The sequence below is a fragment of the Spermophilus citellus genome (genome assembly GCF_964194105.1).
Source record: "Spermophilus citellus genome assembly, chromosome: 13".
Lineage (NCBI taxonomy): Eukaryota > Metazoa > Chordata > Mammalia > Rodentia > Sciuridae > Spermophilus > Spermophilus citellus.
This window is the reverse complement of record NC_138193.1, coordinates 58,994,885-59,013,833: the sequence shown is the minus strand read 5'-3', so window position 1 is coordinate 59,013,833 and position 18,949 is coordinate 58,994,885. Positions and strand designations below refer to the sequence as shown.

Here is an 18,949-nt window from a genome sequence, read left to right as displayed (position 1 = left end):
ATGTTATTTTGGGAACATAGTCATAATCATTTGCTTTTGAATTGTCTATAGGTGCTTTGTACTACAATGACAACGTTGAATCATTGCAACACACTGTATGGCCTGCAAAGTCTAAATATTTACTACCTGGTCCTTGGTAGAAAACAATTTCCAACACAATTTCCAACGGGTCTTAAACAATGCCAACAACTCCCACCCACTTCTAACCTAGAAATAGCCCTCTTTACTTGCAAGGGCTAATAACAGAGATGATATCCTTCAAAGGAGAAACAGAATTTTGGTTACAAAAAACTAGCAGAGAAAATATTTTGATAAAAAGGCTGATCACATGAGTGGACAGCTATATAATAATAGCAAGGCAAGAAAAACGGTATAACATCCGAGGCCAGATACAGCTTTCACTATTTATAATCCATCAGTAATCTGTGACCTTTGCTCAGAGTATCAAATGAAATATTGATGAGGCTGCTTTTAGAATTGTAAGGCCCAGTCTCTGGTGATGGAAGACAAGCAAGGGACAAGTTACAAAAACTTCACTAACACAGTAAGGATTTGGTCATTTTTCTAGTATGAAAAGAGCCAGGGAGAATATAATGAGACCTTTAAAAAAAAAGGGCCTACTATGAGACTTACAAGAAAGGTTTTCCTCCTTAATAAGAAAGACACACTAGGGAATAATTCCTCACTCTTTAGTCAGATGTTGGTGTCTGATGTTATGGCAGCCCTCTCCTGGCAAGTAGAGCTTTAAAGTAAATAGGGTTTGTCCTCAATAAAAGTGATGAACTGCTAAACTACCTCTTGTAACTCTCTAGCTCTGTGCTTTTTATTCTTTCAAATAATAAATTCCTGTTGTTTAAGACATTTTGATACATTTGATACATTTTTTCTACTTTGATAATCAATGTTATTGTACAGAGAGCTCCACAGAAATAAGAACTGATTATGAAACCCAAACCTGCCAAGAAAATTACATACTAGTTTCTAGTAGTTTCATTCTTATAAAGATGTAAACTGCGTTTTGTAAGTTATCAAGTATCTTAAGATAATTACCTAACCCAGTACCATAAGAATTCTGAATTGAGCCGGCAGTCTTGTGGCCATTTTACAGATACAGGAAAAGGAGAAAAAAAAAAAAAAAAAAAGACTTCTGTGTACTACAACATAAGTATTTCGATTCTGCTTTCTAGATTATCAAATAAAACTCACTGAAAAATAATAAACAAAAAGATCACAACATTCTTTCAGATTTTAAAACTACTGCTTGACATTATAAAACTCCATGAATAATGTGACTATAATAAGTAATAAAAAGCCCAAATTGCTACATATTAAGTTCAAACTGGGCAAGCAGAGTAGCCACAAAAAGCCTACCATCTTACAATAGTGCTACTGAAGCATTCACATTGTACTACAGTTTTTCCCTGCACATGGCTAACTCACTATACTATGACATTCTGTGGCTGTTGCCTTGTTTCTTTTCTTTCAGCTTTGTATCTTGACATCGTGTTTGATATATGCAATCTGTGAACATTATATGATGGCTAATGAAGGAAATCATAAGATTTTAAATTGTCACTCATTTTATCAGCTGTTCCCAGACTCTCAGAAAAAAAAAATGTTAAGATAAATCACCTTAAGTAAACAAAAGTATTCATAAATTTTGAGTTTCCTTTATTTAATTAAACTGTCTACTCAGATATGTAAAGAGAATCTTGAAACACACACACACACACACACAGTCCTATTATTTTTACAATCAATGGCACTTTCCTTTCTGGAAGCTTTCCTGTTGTATCTAACTTACTTATGGCCTTAAAAGCATTTATTTACAAGACTTGCAAAGATCTACCTAGCTCTAGATGATATATATATAACTATATCCAATGCAGCTCTGCAACACATGAAAAACACCATGATGGGGACTAGATTTATAAAGATATTTAAAAAAAAAATACATCCTCTGCCCTAGAAGAGCTCACAGCTTAGAAAGGGTGACAGGTAAACATACTGATAATATGGATGGGCAACAATGAAACTTACTTATAAACAGCCACTAATTGGCTGAGAGTTGGAAAGTTTTCACAAAATGCCATGGGCACAGAATCTTGAAGTATACCAAAAAGAAAGAAAAGACACTTCAGATAGAAAAAAGTACAAGGACACCAATAAGTGCATTTAAAGCAAGCAGTTTGACTTGGTCACAACATAAGAATGACTAGAAATAAGGGTCAGGGTCAGGGCATAAATACCATGCAAAGAAGTTGCAGATTTTTAATTCTAGAAGACATAACAATGACTTTTAAATGAAGTCAGTGACAGATTTCCATTTCAGAAGAAAAACTCTGATGGCAATATGGAAGACAGAATAACGAAGGAAGAAACTAGAGACATTTTAAAAAAAAGAAAAAAAGCAATAAATAGGTTATAGAGACATAGTTCACATGAGAAAGAAATGGGTCAGTGACAATGGGAACAAAGAAGCAGCTGATTCAAGAAGCATTTAGGCAAGGGCTGGGGTTGTGGCTCAGTGGTAGAGCGCTCACCTCGCACGCACAAGACCCTAAGTTCGATCCTTAGCACCACATAAAAATAAATAAGTGAAATAAAGGTATTTTTTTTTAAAAAGGAGGAAGAAGAAGCATTTAGGGGATCTAAATGGAAGACCATGTTTGCTATAACATAATTATGTTCCCCCAAAAAACCTCATGTTCTAAAACTACACACTGAAAATAACATGAATTAAGGAAAATGGGAGTTGGGTGCAGACACTTCAAAACCAATGTCACTCTTATAACCACAGTAGTAACAAAAGCAATAAAAATTCTAATAAAAATATTAACATAAAAATAACTGAATAAGGAACAAGATAATAAGATAGGAGTTTTTAAAGGTATGAATAAGAGTAATTTAAAAAATATGTGAAGCTAAGTTATGGAAAAAAGGGAAAAATTTTCAAACATCTAGGGAATTGTGTAAATTTTTCTAACACAGATAAACTGCCAAATTGAGTTAAGAGGAAGAATGCAAACTCAATGAACAATACACAGTATTCTTCTATACCATACACAGTATCATATCTTCTATAGCTTGCTACTTTTGGATTTAGATGCTGCCACTTAGTTAACATTAATATGCTGGGAATGGCACAAAATGTTAATATTCTGGGGATGGCATACATTATCCTGTCTAATGATACTATATAAGCCAATTTTTGGTACAGAAATAAATACTGTATGGACTGCAATTAATGATGGCCTTATAACATAGGTAGTAGTAAAAGGGAGAAAAGAGTATGACCATACCAAGTTTCCATTTAGGAGTGAATATTTCCATTCAAAAACAGAATAATTATGGAGTTTATAGGTTGTGTAAATTTAACCTTTAAAATATATGGTATTTTTAAATGGGAAAGTGATACAATCATGTTTAAGAGGGACTTGAACCAAACTCAAAAGGCTAGCAACAAAGACTAAAAATGGTCAGAAGGGAAGAATAACAACTACTAAAAAATGTCAACAGAAGCCAAGAGAAGGAAGAATTCCAAGAGTTCTCAAGAAGGTCCAATATTACAAAGAAATCAAATAAGAAGGATGAAAAGCTAATGTTTAATGAGTACCTGTTAGATTTCCAGACACGCTATACTGTCACCAAAACCTGAGGTGAAATTATTCCCATTTCACCTATGTACTAAATAAAAGAGCTTCTGGTATTTGTCCAAGATCACATTGCTAATAAGACAGAGCCAAAATCTAAATTCAGATCTTTCCCAACTCCAAACCTCATGCTAGTAATTAGGAGATCACTGCAAAATGCAGATGAACAATCATTCTAGAGCGGTGCAAACAGAAATTTCTGTAATGATGGAATTAACATGGCAGTATGATTTGAATGTCCCCTGAACATGTTTAAACTGCTGTTACAGTACTACTAAGAGGTGAGACCTTTAAGAAATGATTAGACCATGAGGACTCTATCCTCACAAATGGATTAATACCATGTAGGTAAGGGCTGAAAAATAAATATTAAAAATTGGAGCAAAGAACATCCTAGAACTTTATGGAACACAGAACTGAAGAGCAATGAACTAGGATATCTAGTGGAAGAAATATCTAAGCAGTTTGGAATGGGAATATCTGTCCCATTACTGTATTTTAAAAGCATTTTAATTTTAATTTCACAGGCTCACCTATGGAGAAGAACATTGCTTTTGAGTCTCACTTAAATTTGATTTACATGAGACTGGATTTTTGCAGTGATGCTGGAACTAAGACTTGTGGGACTATGAGGACCGAAGAAATGTATTTTGATAGTATTTGAAGATAAAATCTTTGAGAGGTAATAAGGGTTGCATAATGTCATGAGGGTGGGGTCCCTGTAAATAGGACTGGTAGTTTTATAAGAGAAAAAGAAATTGGAGCTTCCATACTCCTGCTCTTTGACCATGTGATACCTTCTCATGTAGCTACTGAGCACTCCTAATGTAGTTATTTTAAGTGAAGAACTGAATTCACATTTTAAGTTTAAACTTTAGACAGCTAAAAATAGCAAATATCTGTAGATTTTACATCACAGAACTGCAGTGATCTGAAAAACAAGAAAATGAGAAAAAGAGATAAAAGTCAAAAAGTAAGATTGTAAAGGTAGAGGAACGTCAATCAGGAAGGCAGACCTGAAGTACACCTGTGATCATAAATTTACTTGGTAAAGATTTTTATGATCATATTAGTTTATAATTCAAAAAACTATTTAAGAGAACAACTGTACTATAAACATAAAATCACTAATTTCTCTCACTACTATCACTTATTTTTCCTTGAGAGTCTAATCTTTATTAGACTGAGTACTGCCTAACAAATACTAGAGAATGTCTGCTTATTTTTACCTAAAAAGGAGCTTGCTCATGGCATCACACTCAGAAGAATATGAAAAAAAAATTTTCCTGAAACTAGATAAATGATAAATAAATAAAAAGTGCTAAATAGTTCTAATAAGCACCAAGGATAAAGGTTTAATCCTTTTTAAAGGTTGCAATACTTTACCCTCTGTATCTAGGTTTTAAAATGCTTACTTAATTCTAACATACAAATAAAAGTGAATACTCTGTATTGTTTACAAAAGAGACCGGGCCAAAGCATAGGTCTATTTAGTAACATTACCAGTAAAACAAGACATGACATCTCATCTACAGAAAGGTTTTGTGGGAAACCAATAGTACTACCTACACAGCACTCCCTGCAAGACTCAGTAAACAAAAGAAAACAACTCTGAAGAAGGAAACTGGAAATGTATGATTTGTTGGAATTAGTACTGAATTTTCAAGGATTTCCTATTAAAAAATTCAACTATTGTAAGTATTATAGTACAAGATTTTGAAAACTAAAGACAAACAAAACACATGTATTAGTCACATTCCATTTATCAAAATTTTATTTCTGCACCAGACCTATACATTAGCTATAATTACACTGTTAACACATGACCATGAAGGGAATTTGGAACGGTAAGGAGAAAATTCAGAAATGGAGAGAGTAGATGAGAGCTACTGATGAAAAGGCTTATTTGGTAAAATGAAAATGAAGAAATTTTAATCTAGAAAGTCTAAAATAAAATAGATGCTTTATCCATTATACTTTGGAAGTCATGTTCTTTTTTCAAGAATTTGTTATCTATGTAGTTAATGCTTAATAAGATGATAAGTGAAAATAATAAATACAAAAACTCTACTAAGAATAATTTCATAAGAATACTGTCATAGTTCAGACTCTTAATAAAAAGTACCAAAAAACTAAATCATTATAAAATTGCTACCTAGTTAGAATTATTAGTTGTTCTTGGCTCAATGTTTACATTTAAAATTCAATCTAAAACTTTGGAATAAAACTGATTATAATGAGTGAATTGGAGCAAGCTATCATTAAAACCCCTTTGTAAATCTTTACAATAAAAATTATTTTTTTAAAAATCCACACACTGGGCTGGTGTTGTAGCTCAGTGGTAGAGCACTTGCCTAGCTAGTATGTGCAAGGCCCTGGGTTCGATCCTTAGCACCATATTAAAAATAAATAAATAAAAATAAAGGTATTGTGTCCAACTACAACTAAAAAATAAATATTTTTTAGAAATCCATACACTAACATAAGGAAGAGGAAGAAGGAAAAAAAATAAACTCCATCCTAGAAGAATACACATAAAACTTAATACTAGGGGAAGAGTGGCCAGGGAAGACTTACTTTCCATTTTATATCTTTCAGCATCATTTGAATTTTTAAGCAAATGTACTGATACAATATCTTTAGAACTTTAAATAAAAATTTTAAGAATACTGTTCAATAGCTACATGTTCCCCCACATAAAATGTGAACTCAGAATGGTTCCCTCTAGACCTATGTAACTTGATCAAAAGCACAAATTAAATTGGAATGACTAAAGCAAAAGACTGGCAAAGTATTAATCTCTCTTCTTGTTAGCATCCCAGTTTCCTAGATTCATTTTCTAGGTCACTGACCCACTATTGCCCTCTCCTAGATTCTATCTACTGTTTAATAATATTTACTTTAGACCCCATAAATTAACTGATTAGCAAATTCCCCCAAATCAATAACCAATCCTCTTCCACAGCCCTCACCCTCAATGGTATGTATCCCTTTTGCCTCAGCAAATTATCTTGCTTCAAACTATTCTGAGACTGAAACTTGGGACACCTGGTATGAACTGCATTATTAAAACATATCTATAGTCAGGACCTAGTCATCTCTTTCTGACTTTGATTTTTTTTCTCTTCTGATTTTTTTCTGTTTCTTCTTTTCTTCTCCTTCCACCCCACTGGTGATTAAACTCAACAATGCATGCTAGCCAAGAACAGCACTCTTTACCAGAGCTACATCCCCAAGGCTTTTTAAAAAGTGTTATTTTAAGACAGGGTCTTGCTAAATTGCCCACACTGTCCCCAAATTGGTGATTGGTCTGCTAAGCTCCCCAGTAGCTGAGATTACAGGTGTGCCATAGAAAGGCCCTCCTTTCTTTTTACTCCCTACTCTTTACTCTTTACCTTTTCTAGAGTTCATTCCATGAATCATTCTTTTTCCTAGCTTCTCATTTTCTAATTCTAAAGAATATCTCCACATCCTCCTCCATCCCAATAATAATTTACTGCAATTTTAAACCACAAAAGTTAACTATCCTTTGTCCTTTTTTTTTTCACAAATGTCTCAAAAAAGGAATTGACATTACCTCCAATGTCTCATCAGCACCTATTTCTTTGCTTTACTTATTTATTCACATGTATTATCAAGTATTTGGAATAAAACAATGAAAAGACAGGTTTCTATAGTTATATAGATTATATTCCCTTGAGATCGTATTTTCAGTGCCTAGCACTAATCTGAGTTGTCTTAAAGATTATCAATACTATTTTAATGGCAAATTCCACCAATAACAACTACTGAGGATTGAACCCAGGGCTGCTTAACCACTAAGCCACAGCCCTTTTTGGTATTTTATTTAGAGACAGGGTCTCACCAAGTTACTTAGGGCCTCACTAAATTACTGAGGCTGGCCTTGAACTTGAGATCTCCTACCTCAGCTTCCTGAGCCCACCAGTAACTTCTTAATCCTAATCATAACCCACCCATCAGTAATCAACTTGACACAAACATTCCAACTCTCTTTTTCAAGTATACTATTAAATTTCTTCATTAAGAAATTTCAGTGGAATGTCTCAAGTCCATCAATTTACTTTTTAAAACCAAACTTATCTTCTTCTAATAACTTCTTTCAAGAAGCAACTTTCCTACTTTCCTATACTGAATTAATAATTTAGAATTATCTTTACAGCCAATCCCTAGGTTGTGTCATCTTTTAATGACTTTCTTCATAGTTTCTTTTCAACTCTATATTTTTTCCTTTATTTTATTTATTTTTATTTGGTGCTGAGGATTGAACCCAGTGCTTCACATGTGCAAGGCAAGTGCTCTGCCACAGAGCCACAACCCCAGCCCTCAACTCTATATTTAAAATGTCTCCATCTCTATTCACTTTCAAATCCTTATAACTTCATACCTGTAATACCACAAAGCTGTACTCCCACTTACAATTCCCACTTCTTCCAAAGCAATTTCAGCAACTTATTTCCAGATTAATCAATAGTTCCCCAGGGGCTGGGGCCATGGGTCAGTGGTAGCACACTTGCCTGGTATGTGTGAAGCACTGGGTTCGATTCTCAGCACCATGTATAAATAAATAAAAGTAAACATCTATCAACAACTAAAAAATATTTTTTAAAATAAATAAATAAATAAAAATAGTTCCCTAAGGGAATCAAACTGAAGTCAAACAGTTAAGGCCACCTGCAACTTAATACAACTTCCTTTCTCAGATATAACAGTTTTTATCTTTACTTCCTTCCCTTTTATGTTAAAGGATGAGAAAAATACCCCTCTTATTTTAGGAGTCTTAGTCTTATTCCATCCTACTTCCTTAGGGACAGCAAACTGTCAAAATCTCATCCTTTTCCTTTGAAATCAAAAGACAATTCTCCCTTCTTTTCCTGGTTTATTTCTTTTTATTTTTTTATTTGTTTTAATTAGTTACACATGATAGTACAATGACCTTGACATATCATAAGAAAAATGAGAAATTATATTCCTGGCTTATTTCTTTGACCCCAAAATAAATCCTTCCTCAAACCTGAGTCTTCTCGCTTTCATTCTCTCTGCTTCTATTTGAAGCTTTAAAGAATAATCAATACTCAACATCTGGCCACCCATTTATTAATTAACTCACTACATCCTGGCCTTCTTTGCTGCCATTATAACAAACTATTGCACTGGAACTTTCCTTAGCCTTCCAAAAGACAACCAACTACTACTTTCCTGATCTATAAAGTATTATTTACTTCTGACTCTTTCTTCCTTAAAACTCCTTTCAATCTGGGCAGTACTAAATTTTCAAGGATTTCCTATTTTTAAAAAATCCAACCATTTTAAGTATTACAGTACAAGATTTTGAAAACTAAAAACAAAAAACATGTATTAGTCAAATTCCATTTATCAAAATTTTATTTCTGCACCAGACCCATACATTAGCTATAATTACACTGTTAACACATGACCATGAAGGGAATATGAAACGGTAAGGAGAAAAAATTAAGAAAATTTAATTTTCCAACTATCTCTCTGGCTGTTCATTAGCAAACAACTATCAAAAGTTCCTTACCCTCTGTCTGCCTCTTACACGCAATGCGCTTTAGAGTTCACCCTCTTTGCTTCTCATTTTATACTCTCTCTGTAAATTTAATTTGGTTTCATGGCTTTAACTACTGCCTAATATAGACAATTCCCAAATCTTTAATCCAAGCCCAGATTTCTCTTCTGAACTCTGTATATAGACAGCCAAATACCTGTTGGCCATAGCCACATAGATGACTCATGTCCAAAACAGAAACCCTCATCACTCCCCCAAATTTCCTTTTTCTATATCTCCCGGGAGAATGTGCATTTCTAACAAAGTCCCAAATGATGCTGATTAATCAAGATCCACACTTTGAGAATCACTACACAAACATATGTGCCGCTTTCAACCTCCAGGCAATCAAGATTCTGCTATTTCCTAAAGTCATGATATCTAGTCAATATTTCAGAGCACTCCACAGAACTTAAAATCTTGCAACACAGCATTCCAAGCAATAATTACCAAAAGGTAAGGCTAAAAATAATGGTCTTCAACAAATTCAAGTTTCTTGAAGACAGGCATAGTACTTGCCATATACCCCAGAATTGAACCTAACACAAGTAGAAGCTCAACAAACACTGGCTTAAATGGGCAGTATTATCACCTATTGAGTCACCAAAGCCAAAAACAAAAGCAGGATTCACTCCTTTTCTTTCCCACAATCCAGAAGTAATCAAGCCCTTTCTTCTACCTCCTAAATGTATCTCATAACCTCTTCTCCATCTGCATTGTCACTATATTCTCTCAGGTTTTTATTTCTCATATGAATTACCGTAATTAATTCTTAATAGATTCCCATATCTAGATTTATCCATCTTAATTAATATCATAAGACCACCAAACTGATCTCTTTTTAAAAGTAAATGAGACAATGTCATTCTCCCAGTTAAAAATACAAGACTGGGGGGCTGAGGTGGTAGAGTGGCTCAGTGGTAGAGTGCTCACCTAGCATGCATGAGGCACTGGGTTTGATCCTCAGCACCACATAAAAATAAAATATTGTGTCGACCTCAAACTAAAAAATAAATATTAAAAAAATAAAATAAATAAAAATACATGACTGAAATTTTGGGAGGGGAAAAAAATTACTGCCTCATACAATATACAAGCCCATCTATGATCTTGCCTAAATCTCCCTGACATTTTCTCACTTCCACCCTACTCCACTGTTCTCCAATCATGCTAAACTAATATACTTTTAATTTACAGTGGGGTTACTTTCTGATAAACCTATCATAAGTTAAAAAATACCTTAAATAAAAAATGGTCTTAATACAACCAACCTATTGAACATCACAGCTTAATCTAGCCTACCTTAAAGCTAGATGTTCAGAACACTTCAGCCCACAGTAGGGCTAAAATCTAACAAAAAGCTTATTTTATAATAAAGTAATGAAAATCTCACATAATTCACTGAATACTGAAAGTGAAAAACAGAATGGTCAATGTATGTTAAAGTACAATTTCCATTGAATGCTTACCACTTTCACACTACCATAAAGTTGAAAATCATAAGTCAAACCATTATTAGTCAGACTCCATCTGTACTTGTTCTTTAAATGCTTTGTACAGCTCATGGCCCTTATGACTTTGAGCATAAGCTCCCTATCAGGAGTGTCCTTCCCCCTTGGCTAAATACTCATCCTTTTAAGACTCAGCTCAGGCACCTTATCTTCTAGAAAGCTTTGAGTGATTTCCATCCCAATTTGGATTAAGCCTCTTGCCTGCCACATGCTCTTATGGCACCTTGTTTTGTGTTTAATTGCACATATCATACTACATTATCATTGTCTTGTTTACCCCACTTGATTAAGTTACTTAGAGATAATAATCATGTCTTATTTTTATAAAATCAGTGCTAAACAGATTAACAGACACTTGACTAAAATTTTAAATACATTCCTTGATATTCTCCAAACAATAGCTCTCAAAATTTAGAAAACATCACAATCACCTGGAAGCCTTATAAAACCTCGACTGCTTGGCTCATCCCCAGTTTTGGATTCAGTTGTTCCAGGGCGGAGCCAACAAGTTTCTAGATAGCTATTGATGCCACGGGTCCAGGAACCACATTTTGAGAATATCCTGTCTCTCCCCACCTTCAGATTTTGAAGTGTTTTCTAGATGTTTCCAATTATCCCTTTTACAATTCTAATAATCTTTTTTTTGGTTTGTTTGTGAGTGCTGGGAACTGAACTCAGGGATGCTCTACCACTGAGCTGTATCTCCAGCTCTTTTATATTTATTTTGAGATAGAATCCTGTTAAGTCACCCAGGCTGGCCTCAAACTTTTGATCCTTCTGCCTTAGCCTCCCAAATTGCTGGGATTACAATCATGGGCCACTACATCCGGCAATCCTAATAGAGCTAGCACAATTTTTACCTCCTTCAATAAAATTTTCCCTAATTCCCAACTTATCTAATTCCCAACTTATCTTTCCTCGATTTTCTATCATGTTTTGTGTGTATTCTTACAAGATTCATCACATGCTAACTTATTTTACAATTAGTGGCATTTATCCAATGTTTTCTACTTAAGTGAGTAGAAAACCTGCCTTAATTATCTTAATAATTAAAAATCACAATAACCAGTAAAGAGCAGACAAAAATCTACCAGTATTTGTTAATACTAATGAGTCCCCCTTGCTTGCCCCAGACTCTAGGCCCATGGTCTGTCTGACTTCCTTATAGCCCCTTACTATCAATGACAGACGCCTGATTCTTCTAGGCTTATCTGTTGTTCTCCCTAACTGACCCTTAGTCAGCTTCCTTACCTTTATCCTGAATCATTTTAATTTTCTCATCCACTATGGGACATAATGAGGGGAGAAACTGTCTCCTAATAACTGATGTAAATTTTAATTCTGTGGTCCTAAGACTGGTTGCTTGCCATTATCAAGAAAAAAAACAGTCATAGCAGACAATAATAAATTTAAATTCTAGCTACAGAATCATGGAGATAAAGACTATTTTAATGAAAAGTTTAAAAGTACAAAGACATAAAGTCCTTTGTAAAATTTAAAGTTGTTTTAAGAAACAAAACTTAATAGACTGTGTTTATATAAGTATCCAAAACAAAATCCACATTATTTATTCCAACAAAAACAACTTGGTTCAGGGAAAATTGCTAGGAGCTCAGTACTTCAGATTTTTAGACGCATATACCGAAACACTCATACTTCTGGGTGCTTAATTCAAATAGGAATGAAGAGAGGGAAAGAATAATGCTCAGGATAAAAAGAAAACTACTTTTAGGGCAGCAATTAAGATACTTGTCAGCAAAAGTCCTTAAGAGATGGAACTAAATCCCTCTTATTTTGTCCTTATTTGAATTATTCAGTTATAGAAATACTATAAAATCTATTACAAAAATATAAGTATGTTCATGATACCAAAAGCAAGAGTTATAATAGAAATTTCCCAAAGGGAGTGAAAATTTTCAGAATTCCATGTTCAATTCATTAGGAGAATTACCAGATCCCTCTCAAGCCTGACTTATTTGAGTGAGTCAATATCCATATGGCAAAATTGAATTATAGATAGATTATAGTCTTCACATATCTTGGTTAATGCTATTTCAACAGACCAAAATCCTAAAGTTGGGAAATCACTGTCATCACAAATTATGTAGGTCCTAAAATGGTACCAGGAGGATGGAAGAGAAAAGAGCCAACAGTATACCAGAAAACTTAAGAGGAAGTTGGAAACAGCAAGAAAATAACGACTTGGAGTGAAAACAATATCATCAGGCACATCTTAAAAATACTATAAAAGGTTAGGAAATACTGAATACCAAAAAAAGATAAATTTAAGGGCTAAGGGGTTGGTGATGTAGACGGTGGTAGAGCTTATGCACATTCACTGCAACAAAGATCTTCAAGATCCTGATCTTTCAATAAAATACATGCATCAGAAGTTCCATTAAAGCACTGCAGTGCAATTCATAACTTCAAAAGACTAAGCCAAGAGGAAGACCGTATTCTAGCTCTCATCTTTCCAAATTGTTTTCTGTAATAGCATGAAAAAACAAATAATTCCGTGCTTTGGCTGGGAAAGTTGTCTCTAAACTGTCTCCCCAAACTGGCAGGGGAAAACTTCCTATACATATCAAAATCACAAGTCATTTATTAACTCTGTTCCTAATCTGGATTTAAGTATGCTAGTTAAGCATACTTAATCATTCACCCTATATTCTAAATAAATGTCGATTTGCGTAAATATTTTAATTTCCTTTTCTCCCCTCACCATCACCAAATTGATTTTCAATTGCAATAACAGAATTTTTTCTCTTCACTAATCCACTCCGTATTCTGAAGTACTTAAATTCTACAAACAGGATTGGAACACTATACAATTAAAGGTGCCAGGTAATATCCAACATTAGTCTAAAAATCTGACAACTTTCGAAGGCTTTTTAGAGAAAGTGAACAACCCAGCCTCATGTTCAAATAACTGATATATACGGAACAGCACCGAGAATTTCTCCTACTATGTACACACAATTCTTGATTACAAAGAGGAAACTACAGGGGCTAAGCGGAGTTAGTAAACCGGTAAAGTAACAGGCTAAAAGGGCGTCGTAGATTTCTTGGCTACAGTGACAGGCGGGAGACACACCCCTAGCGTCGGTCTGAAACACTACAGCAGTGAATTCTACCTAGGGATTAATGTGCGGGTAAGGAAAGATAAATTTAAATCGCCATGATTCAAAAACAACCACCCCAAGAGAGACAGACGCGAAGGTAACAAAGAAAATGAAGAGCCCTGGGTAGTTAAAAAAATAACAGAAACCCACTATCCCCATTTCTCCAAGACCAAGCTGTCCTGTTTTAATGACTATACACCTTGAACCTTTCCGGTTCGCCAAAGCAGAGGGAGAAGCAGCAACGAAAGAAACCCCCTAAGGTTGCAAACAGCAGCGAGATAAATACTAACAGGAGAGGTGGGAAGTAAATGGCAGGATTCCTGCCAAGGCTCACTGGTAGAAAATGGGGAGTGAGTGGGAGAAACAGAAGCTCTAGAGAGAAAGTGGGTCTTACATAAAGCGCCATTTGCCACATATTTTCATTTCCATAGGATTTCGGAATACCCTCCAACTTGAGTGAGTGAGTCTGGGGGCGGAAGGGGGGACTCCACGTGGAGGAGGGCTGGGAAAGGAGTAACGCGCAGCGACGAGGCTGTCGGCGAGGGCGGGGGCGGCGGGGGTCGAGGCCGGGGCGGGATCCCGGCGAGCGCGGGTGGGGCGGCCAAGGGGCGACCCGAGGTCCCGGGGGCGGGCGCGGGGGCCCTGCACTAGCGCCAGGCCGGCCGCAGTCCTGTCAAGCAGGCGGTCCGCTGCCCCCGCCGGCCGCCGACGTACCCGGCCAGTGAAGGCTCGTCCGCACCCGCCGGGCACCGGTGGGGCCCGGGTCTCTCGAATTTTCCACCGAGGGAGGCCGACCAGGGTCGTCGGGGATCTCCCCTGACCCTGGCAACGGCGGGCGGGGACGCATAGTGCAGGGGGGAAGCCAAGGTCTCACCATTTTGCTCGGCGGGTCGGCGGCTCACTCGCGCGGTGAAGAGTCTGCTCTAACGAGCTCCGCAGGAAGCGACGGCGGCAGCGGCCCAGCTGCGGCCCTCGGGACGCCCGGGGAGGGGGTGCAGGCTGGGGGAGGGGAGGCGGCGCCGCGGGGCCCGCGCCGGCCGGGTGACTGGGCACGCGAGAGAGCGGGCAGGGCGGGGGAAAGAAATTAAGGTCGAGATTCAGAGAGCGAGCGCGGGAGGAAAGGCGGCGGGAGGGAAGCGAGGCGGAAAGGCGGAGAGGAGGGGGAAAAGGGGCCGAGGGGGCCGCCGGCTCGGGGACTGCAGCCTTACGCTCGCGCCGGAGCCGTGACGGACTCACTGCAGTGGCTCGCGCTGACCCGCAACCTCAAGGCACGAAAAAGGGGGAGGGCAGGAGAGGGAGGGGAGAGCGGAGCGCAGCAGCGCGCGGGGCGGAGGGCGGGGGCGCGCGGGGCCGGCGGCGGGGGTGGAGCTTCCGCGAGCGCCGCACATCCGGGAACCCGCGCTCCCGACTCGGCGGCTGCAGCCGCGGCACTCTGGCGAGCTCTGGTTGGGGAGTGCGGAGCGCGCGGACCACGTTCGCCCTCCGCCCGTCGCCCCTTGCGTGCGGGGCGGGTGGGGGGAAGCTAGGGGCGGGGGCGCAGACGTCCGTGACGTCGTGTGGCGGATCCCTTCCTGTCATGTGGCTGGAGGCGGGCGGGGAGGAAGGTAGGGCAGGGAGGAGGAGGAAATGCGAGGGTGCCCCTGGAGGGAGGAAACGCGAAGGGGTGAGCGGGCAGCGAGCGGAGGGGGCACCTGGGCCCACGAGTGGGAGCCTCATGGGGGAGGAGGAGCAACAGAGCGGCCTTAAGGTGTCAGAACCACCCAGGCGCCGCACCAAAAAAGAGGAAAAAAAGCCAAGTCCTGGGGCTAGAGGAAATCTAAGGTATCTTTGCATCTGCGTACCGACTTGGACCGACTACAGAATTGCAGGGCGCATCTGGACTGTCGTCACTCCAGTGCAGCACCCTCAAGACCACGCTATAGTATAAACTGGAGGCCAGCAGCGCAGTTGGAAAGCAAAGCTGGCCGCAGCTTAAGCTGTGGGGAGCCAGTGAACAAGAGTGGCTGCTTCCCACTCGCGCAAAGAATTTCCCACCCATCTCTAATTTCCGTAAACCTTCCAGGTTGTCCTTTGGCAGGGTGCAGCCGTGTTTGTTTTTTGAGAAATACTCCAAGGCAGATTGCCCACTTACTCCCTTTATTAAAGCTATATCCATTCTGGTGGCAGGAAATTCGGACTGCAATAGGAAAAGAAGTTCTGAAAAGCATAAGGAGAAAAGTTATGTTCGAGACAAAAAAGAAAACTGTCAGGAGAGGTGTGATAAGGATAACGAAAAGAAAACATTTTGCAAATATTTTAACCAATTATTCCTTTTTAAGTCTTGATATGCAAGCAGGCATGTGTGTGTGTGTATATATATATATATATATATATCTCAGCAGATAGAATATTTTCTGAGCGAATAGAACTTATTTATTAAAGGATTTATTAACCCTTTGGGTAGTTTTGTAAAAAGTTAGAATACTGTTTTCAAAGACAGTCTGTTAATAGGGGAACTTTATTCTTTTTCTGTGCTAATTATTTTTCTATATGATAAGCACCTGTTTTCTTATAAAGGCGGTGTGTGTGTGTGTGTGTGTGTGTGTGTGTGTGTCTGTCTGTCTCCTTACCCCCACCCCTCAGCTTCTTTGGTTCTGTGTCAGGTTGAAGGAGGAAAAGTAATTAGACATACAAGTTGTATCACACAGTGACTCTATCAAGGAAAGGCCAAGAAGTAACACTGTTACTTCCGCCATTTGATCTGGGTTTCTTGCATTAGATGTGTATAAAATTAAGATATACCTTTTTATGTAAAAAAAAAAATCCCTTTCTCATCTCTGCTTCTTAGAGATATTGTTATTGCATTTTTTATGTCCCTTGGACACTTTCAATGAAAATCAAATTATTTTGGCCAAACACTAAATACTAAGGAGTTCGAGCTATATAGAATGCAGTAGATTTAAGTTAACACACAATTTGATTATATTTGTGGCATATTAGACTATAATCATTCAACAAATACCTATTGAGAACCTCAATCAGAAATTAGAGATCTGAGAAAGATTGGTTAGTCTCTTGTTACTGGCCAAAACCAGAAATAAGGCCAGCCTCCTATTCTTCCTGCAAATCCCAAAGTTTACCACTTAACATTCTCTCATGGATATGAAACACAGGCATATAGCAAGTGATATTTCTGACCTGAAGTGAATTATTTTGAATCCAGTGAGAAATAAGTCCAAAATGCAAATTTAATACCCAGGTCCACACCCCACACACACATAGTCCTGCTAAAAGCACATACATTTTTGTTTAAAGAAAATAGGCAAATTAACAAGCAGTAAACCTCATATTTTTGTGGGTAATGTTTCCTAGAAATGTTAGCAACCAAAAATGATTATCAGAAAGTGCTACGTCAGATAAGTTGGAGGGAAAGATACTAAAAACAGATACCAGTTAAAAGAATCATAACAGGTAGGCATGGCACGTGGTAATAAGAAATACCAATGACAGAGGAAAGAAGGGATGAATATGAAAGACATGAAGCAAAATTAACTGGCAATGCAGCTTAGTGGATGTGGAGAGATAAAAGATAACTAGTTTGGGTGATATGGATTGAGAGGATAAGAGAAGTCAGGAGAAGTTTGGTTTTAAAGATGTAAAGTTTTGAGTTAGGGATATAACTTAGTGGCATAGTGTGTGTTTAGCACGTGTTCAATCCCCAGCACCCCAAAAATTTTTTTTCATGTTTGAGTTGATGAATTATCTCAGTAGAAATGTTGAAATAGAAGCCGGATGTGAACATTAGAATAAAATAGAGCTGTCAAAGTCAACTTTGAAACAGAAATTGAAACATATTTTCAGCTTTTTCCTTATTTAGTGATGGGGTAGGGGGACCCCAAGATAGTAGTATAGTTGCAAGGGAGAAAGGAAATTAAGGGAAAAGTTTTAAGAAAGAGAAAAGAGTGTTTACGGTCATATTTGACCACTGGCAACCTCAGACTTTGGTGTCTTCACAATTATTTTTAAGAAGGTATAAATGAGCCAGGCATGGTGGCACACATGTAATCCCAGCTACTCAGGAGGTTCTCAGGCAGGAAGATTGTAAGTTTGAGTCCAGCATCTGCGATTTAGCAAGACCTTGTCTCAAAAGATAAAAAATAACCAGGTGCAGTGTTGTGTTCCTGTAATTGCAGTGACTCCAGAGGCTGAGGCAAGAGGATCTCAAGTTTGAAACCAGCCTCAGTACTTTAATGAGGCCCTAAGCAAATTAGGAAGACCCTGCCTCAAAATAAAAAGGGCTGGAGATGTGGCTCAGTGATAAAGCACCCTGGGTTCAATCCTCAATACCAAAATAAATAAATAAAAATTTTTGAAAGGCCAAAGATGTACCTGAGTGGTAGAGTGCCCCTGGGTTCTAACCCCAGAAAGAAAAGAAAAAAAAGTTTTAAATGCCATAGAATATTATGTGATTTGTATATCTTCTCAGTCATAGGGATATCCAAACTACTGCTTTATTCTTTAATGACTTATCGATGTCATATATTTTATATAACACTTAAGGGTTACAGAAGAAACAAATCACTGTTCCTGTTCTTTATGGTATTCCAGTACATCATTCCTCCCAAATGTCCATTTTTTTTCATGATTATATTTTCTAATGTTAACTACAAACCATGCTTGATTTTAATACTCATACATAGGAAAACAATGCCAATGAAAAACATTAATCAATTAAAACCACATGAAAGCAATTCCTTTTGAGTACATACATACTGTTAACACAGATTTAGAGGAAACATCAACTCCCTTCCTAGACAGAATGTCCTAGCTCAAGAATCCCAGATTTTAAAATACTTTTTACCTTTGGTCACCTAGTGTCATTCCACAAAATTCCTTTGTGAGTGGGTACTTAGATTGCTTGGTGATCTATTGATCACCTTCCTTCCCAGAATCCTTTTTTGTAGTGAGGAGAAAGCATGGATGAAAACTTAACTCCTTGCTTCAGGGCATGATCAAGGAAAGGTTCCCTGGCACCTGAATTGGCAGAGAAACGGGGCCATTCCCTTCTTGCTAAGTAGCAGAGTTTTGTGCTACAGA

The 18,949-nt window shown here is 37.8% G+C and overlaps 2 protein-coding genes across 3 annotated transcripts in view; one reads left to right on the top strand and one right to left on the bottom strand.

Annotated features, from left to right (window-relative positions):
- PPP3R1 (protein phosphatase 3 regulatory subunit B, alpha) overlaps positions 1-14,886 on the bottom strand; it is a 59,944-nt gene extending 45,058 nt beyond the window's left edge. The window contains exon 1 of the mRNA XM_081265358.1: positions 14,748-14,886. Within this exon, the coding sequence (XP_081121484.1) occupies positions 14,748-14,750 (3 nt within the window). The 5' untranslated portion in view covers positions 14,751-14,886. The remainder of the gene's footprint in view (positions 1-14,747) is intronic.
- Positions 14,887-15,337: 451 nt separating this feature from the next.
- The window catches only part of PLEK (pleckstrin), a 138,031-nt gene continuing 134,419 nt past the window's right edge, over positions 15,338-18,949 (top strand). For both annotated transcript variants that reach the window (XM_081265357.1, XM_081265356.1), the window contains exon 1: positions 15,338-15,477. The gene's annotated coding sequence lies outside the window, so the exon portion shown is untranslated. The remainder of the gene's footprint in view (positions 15,478-18,949) is intronic.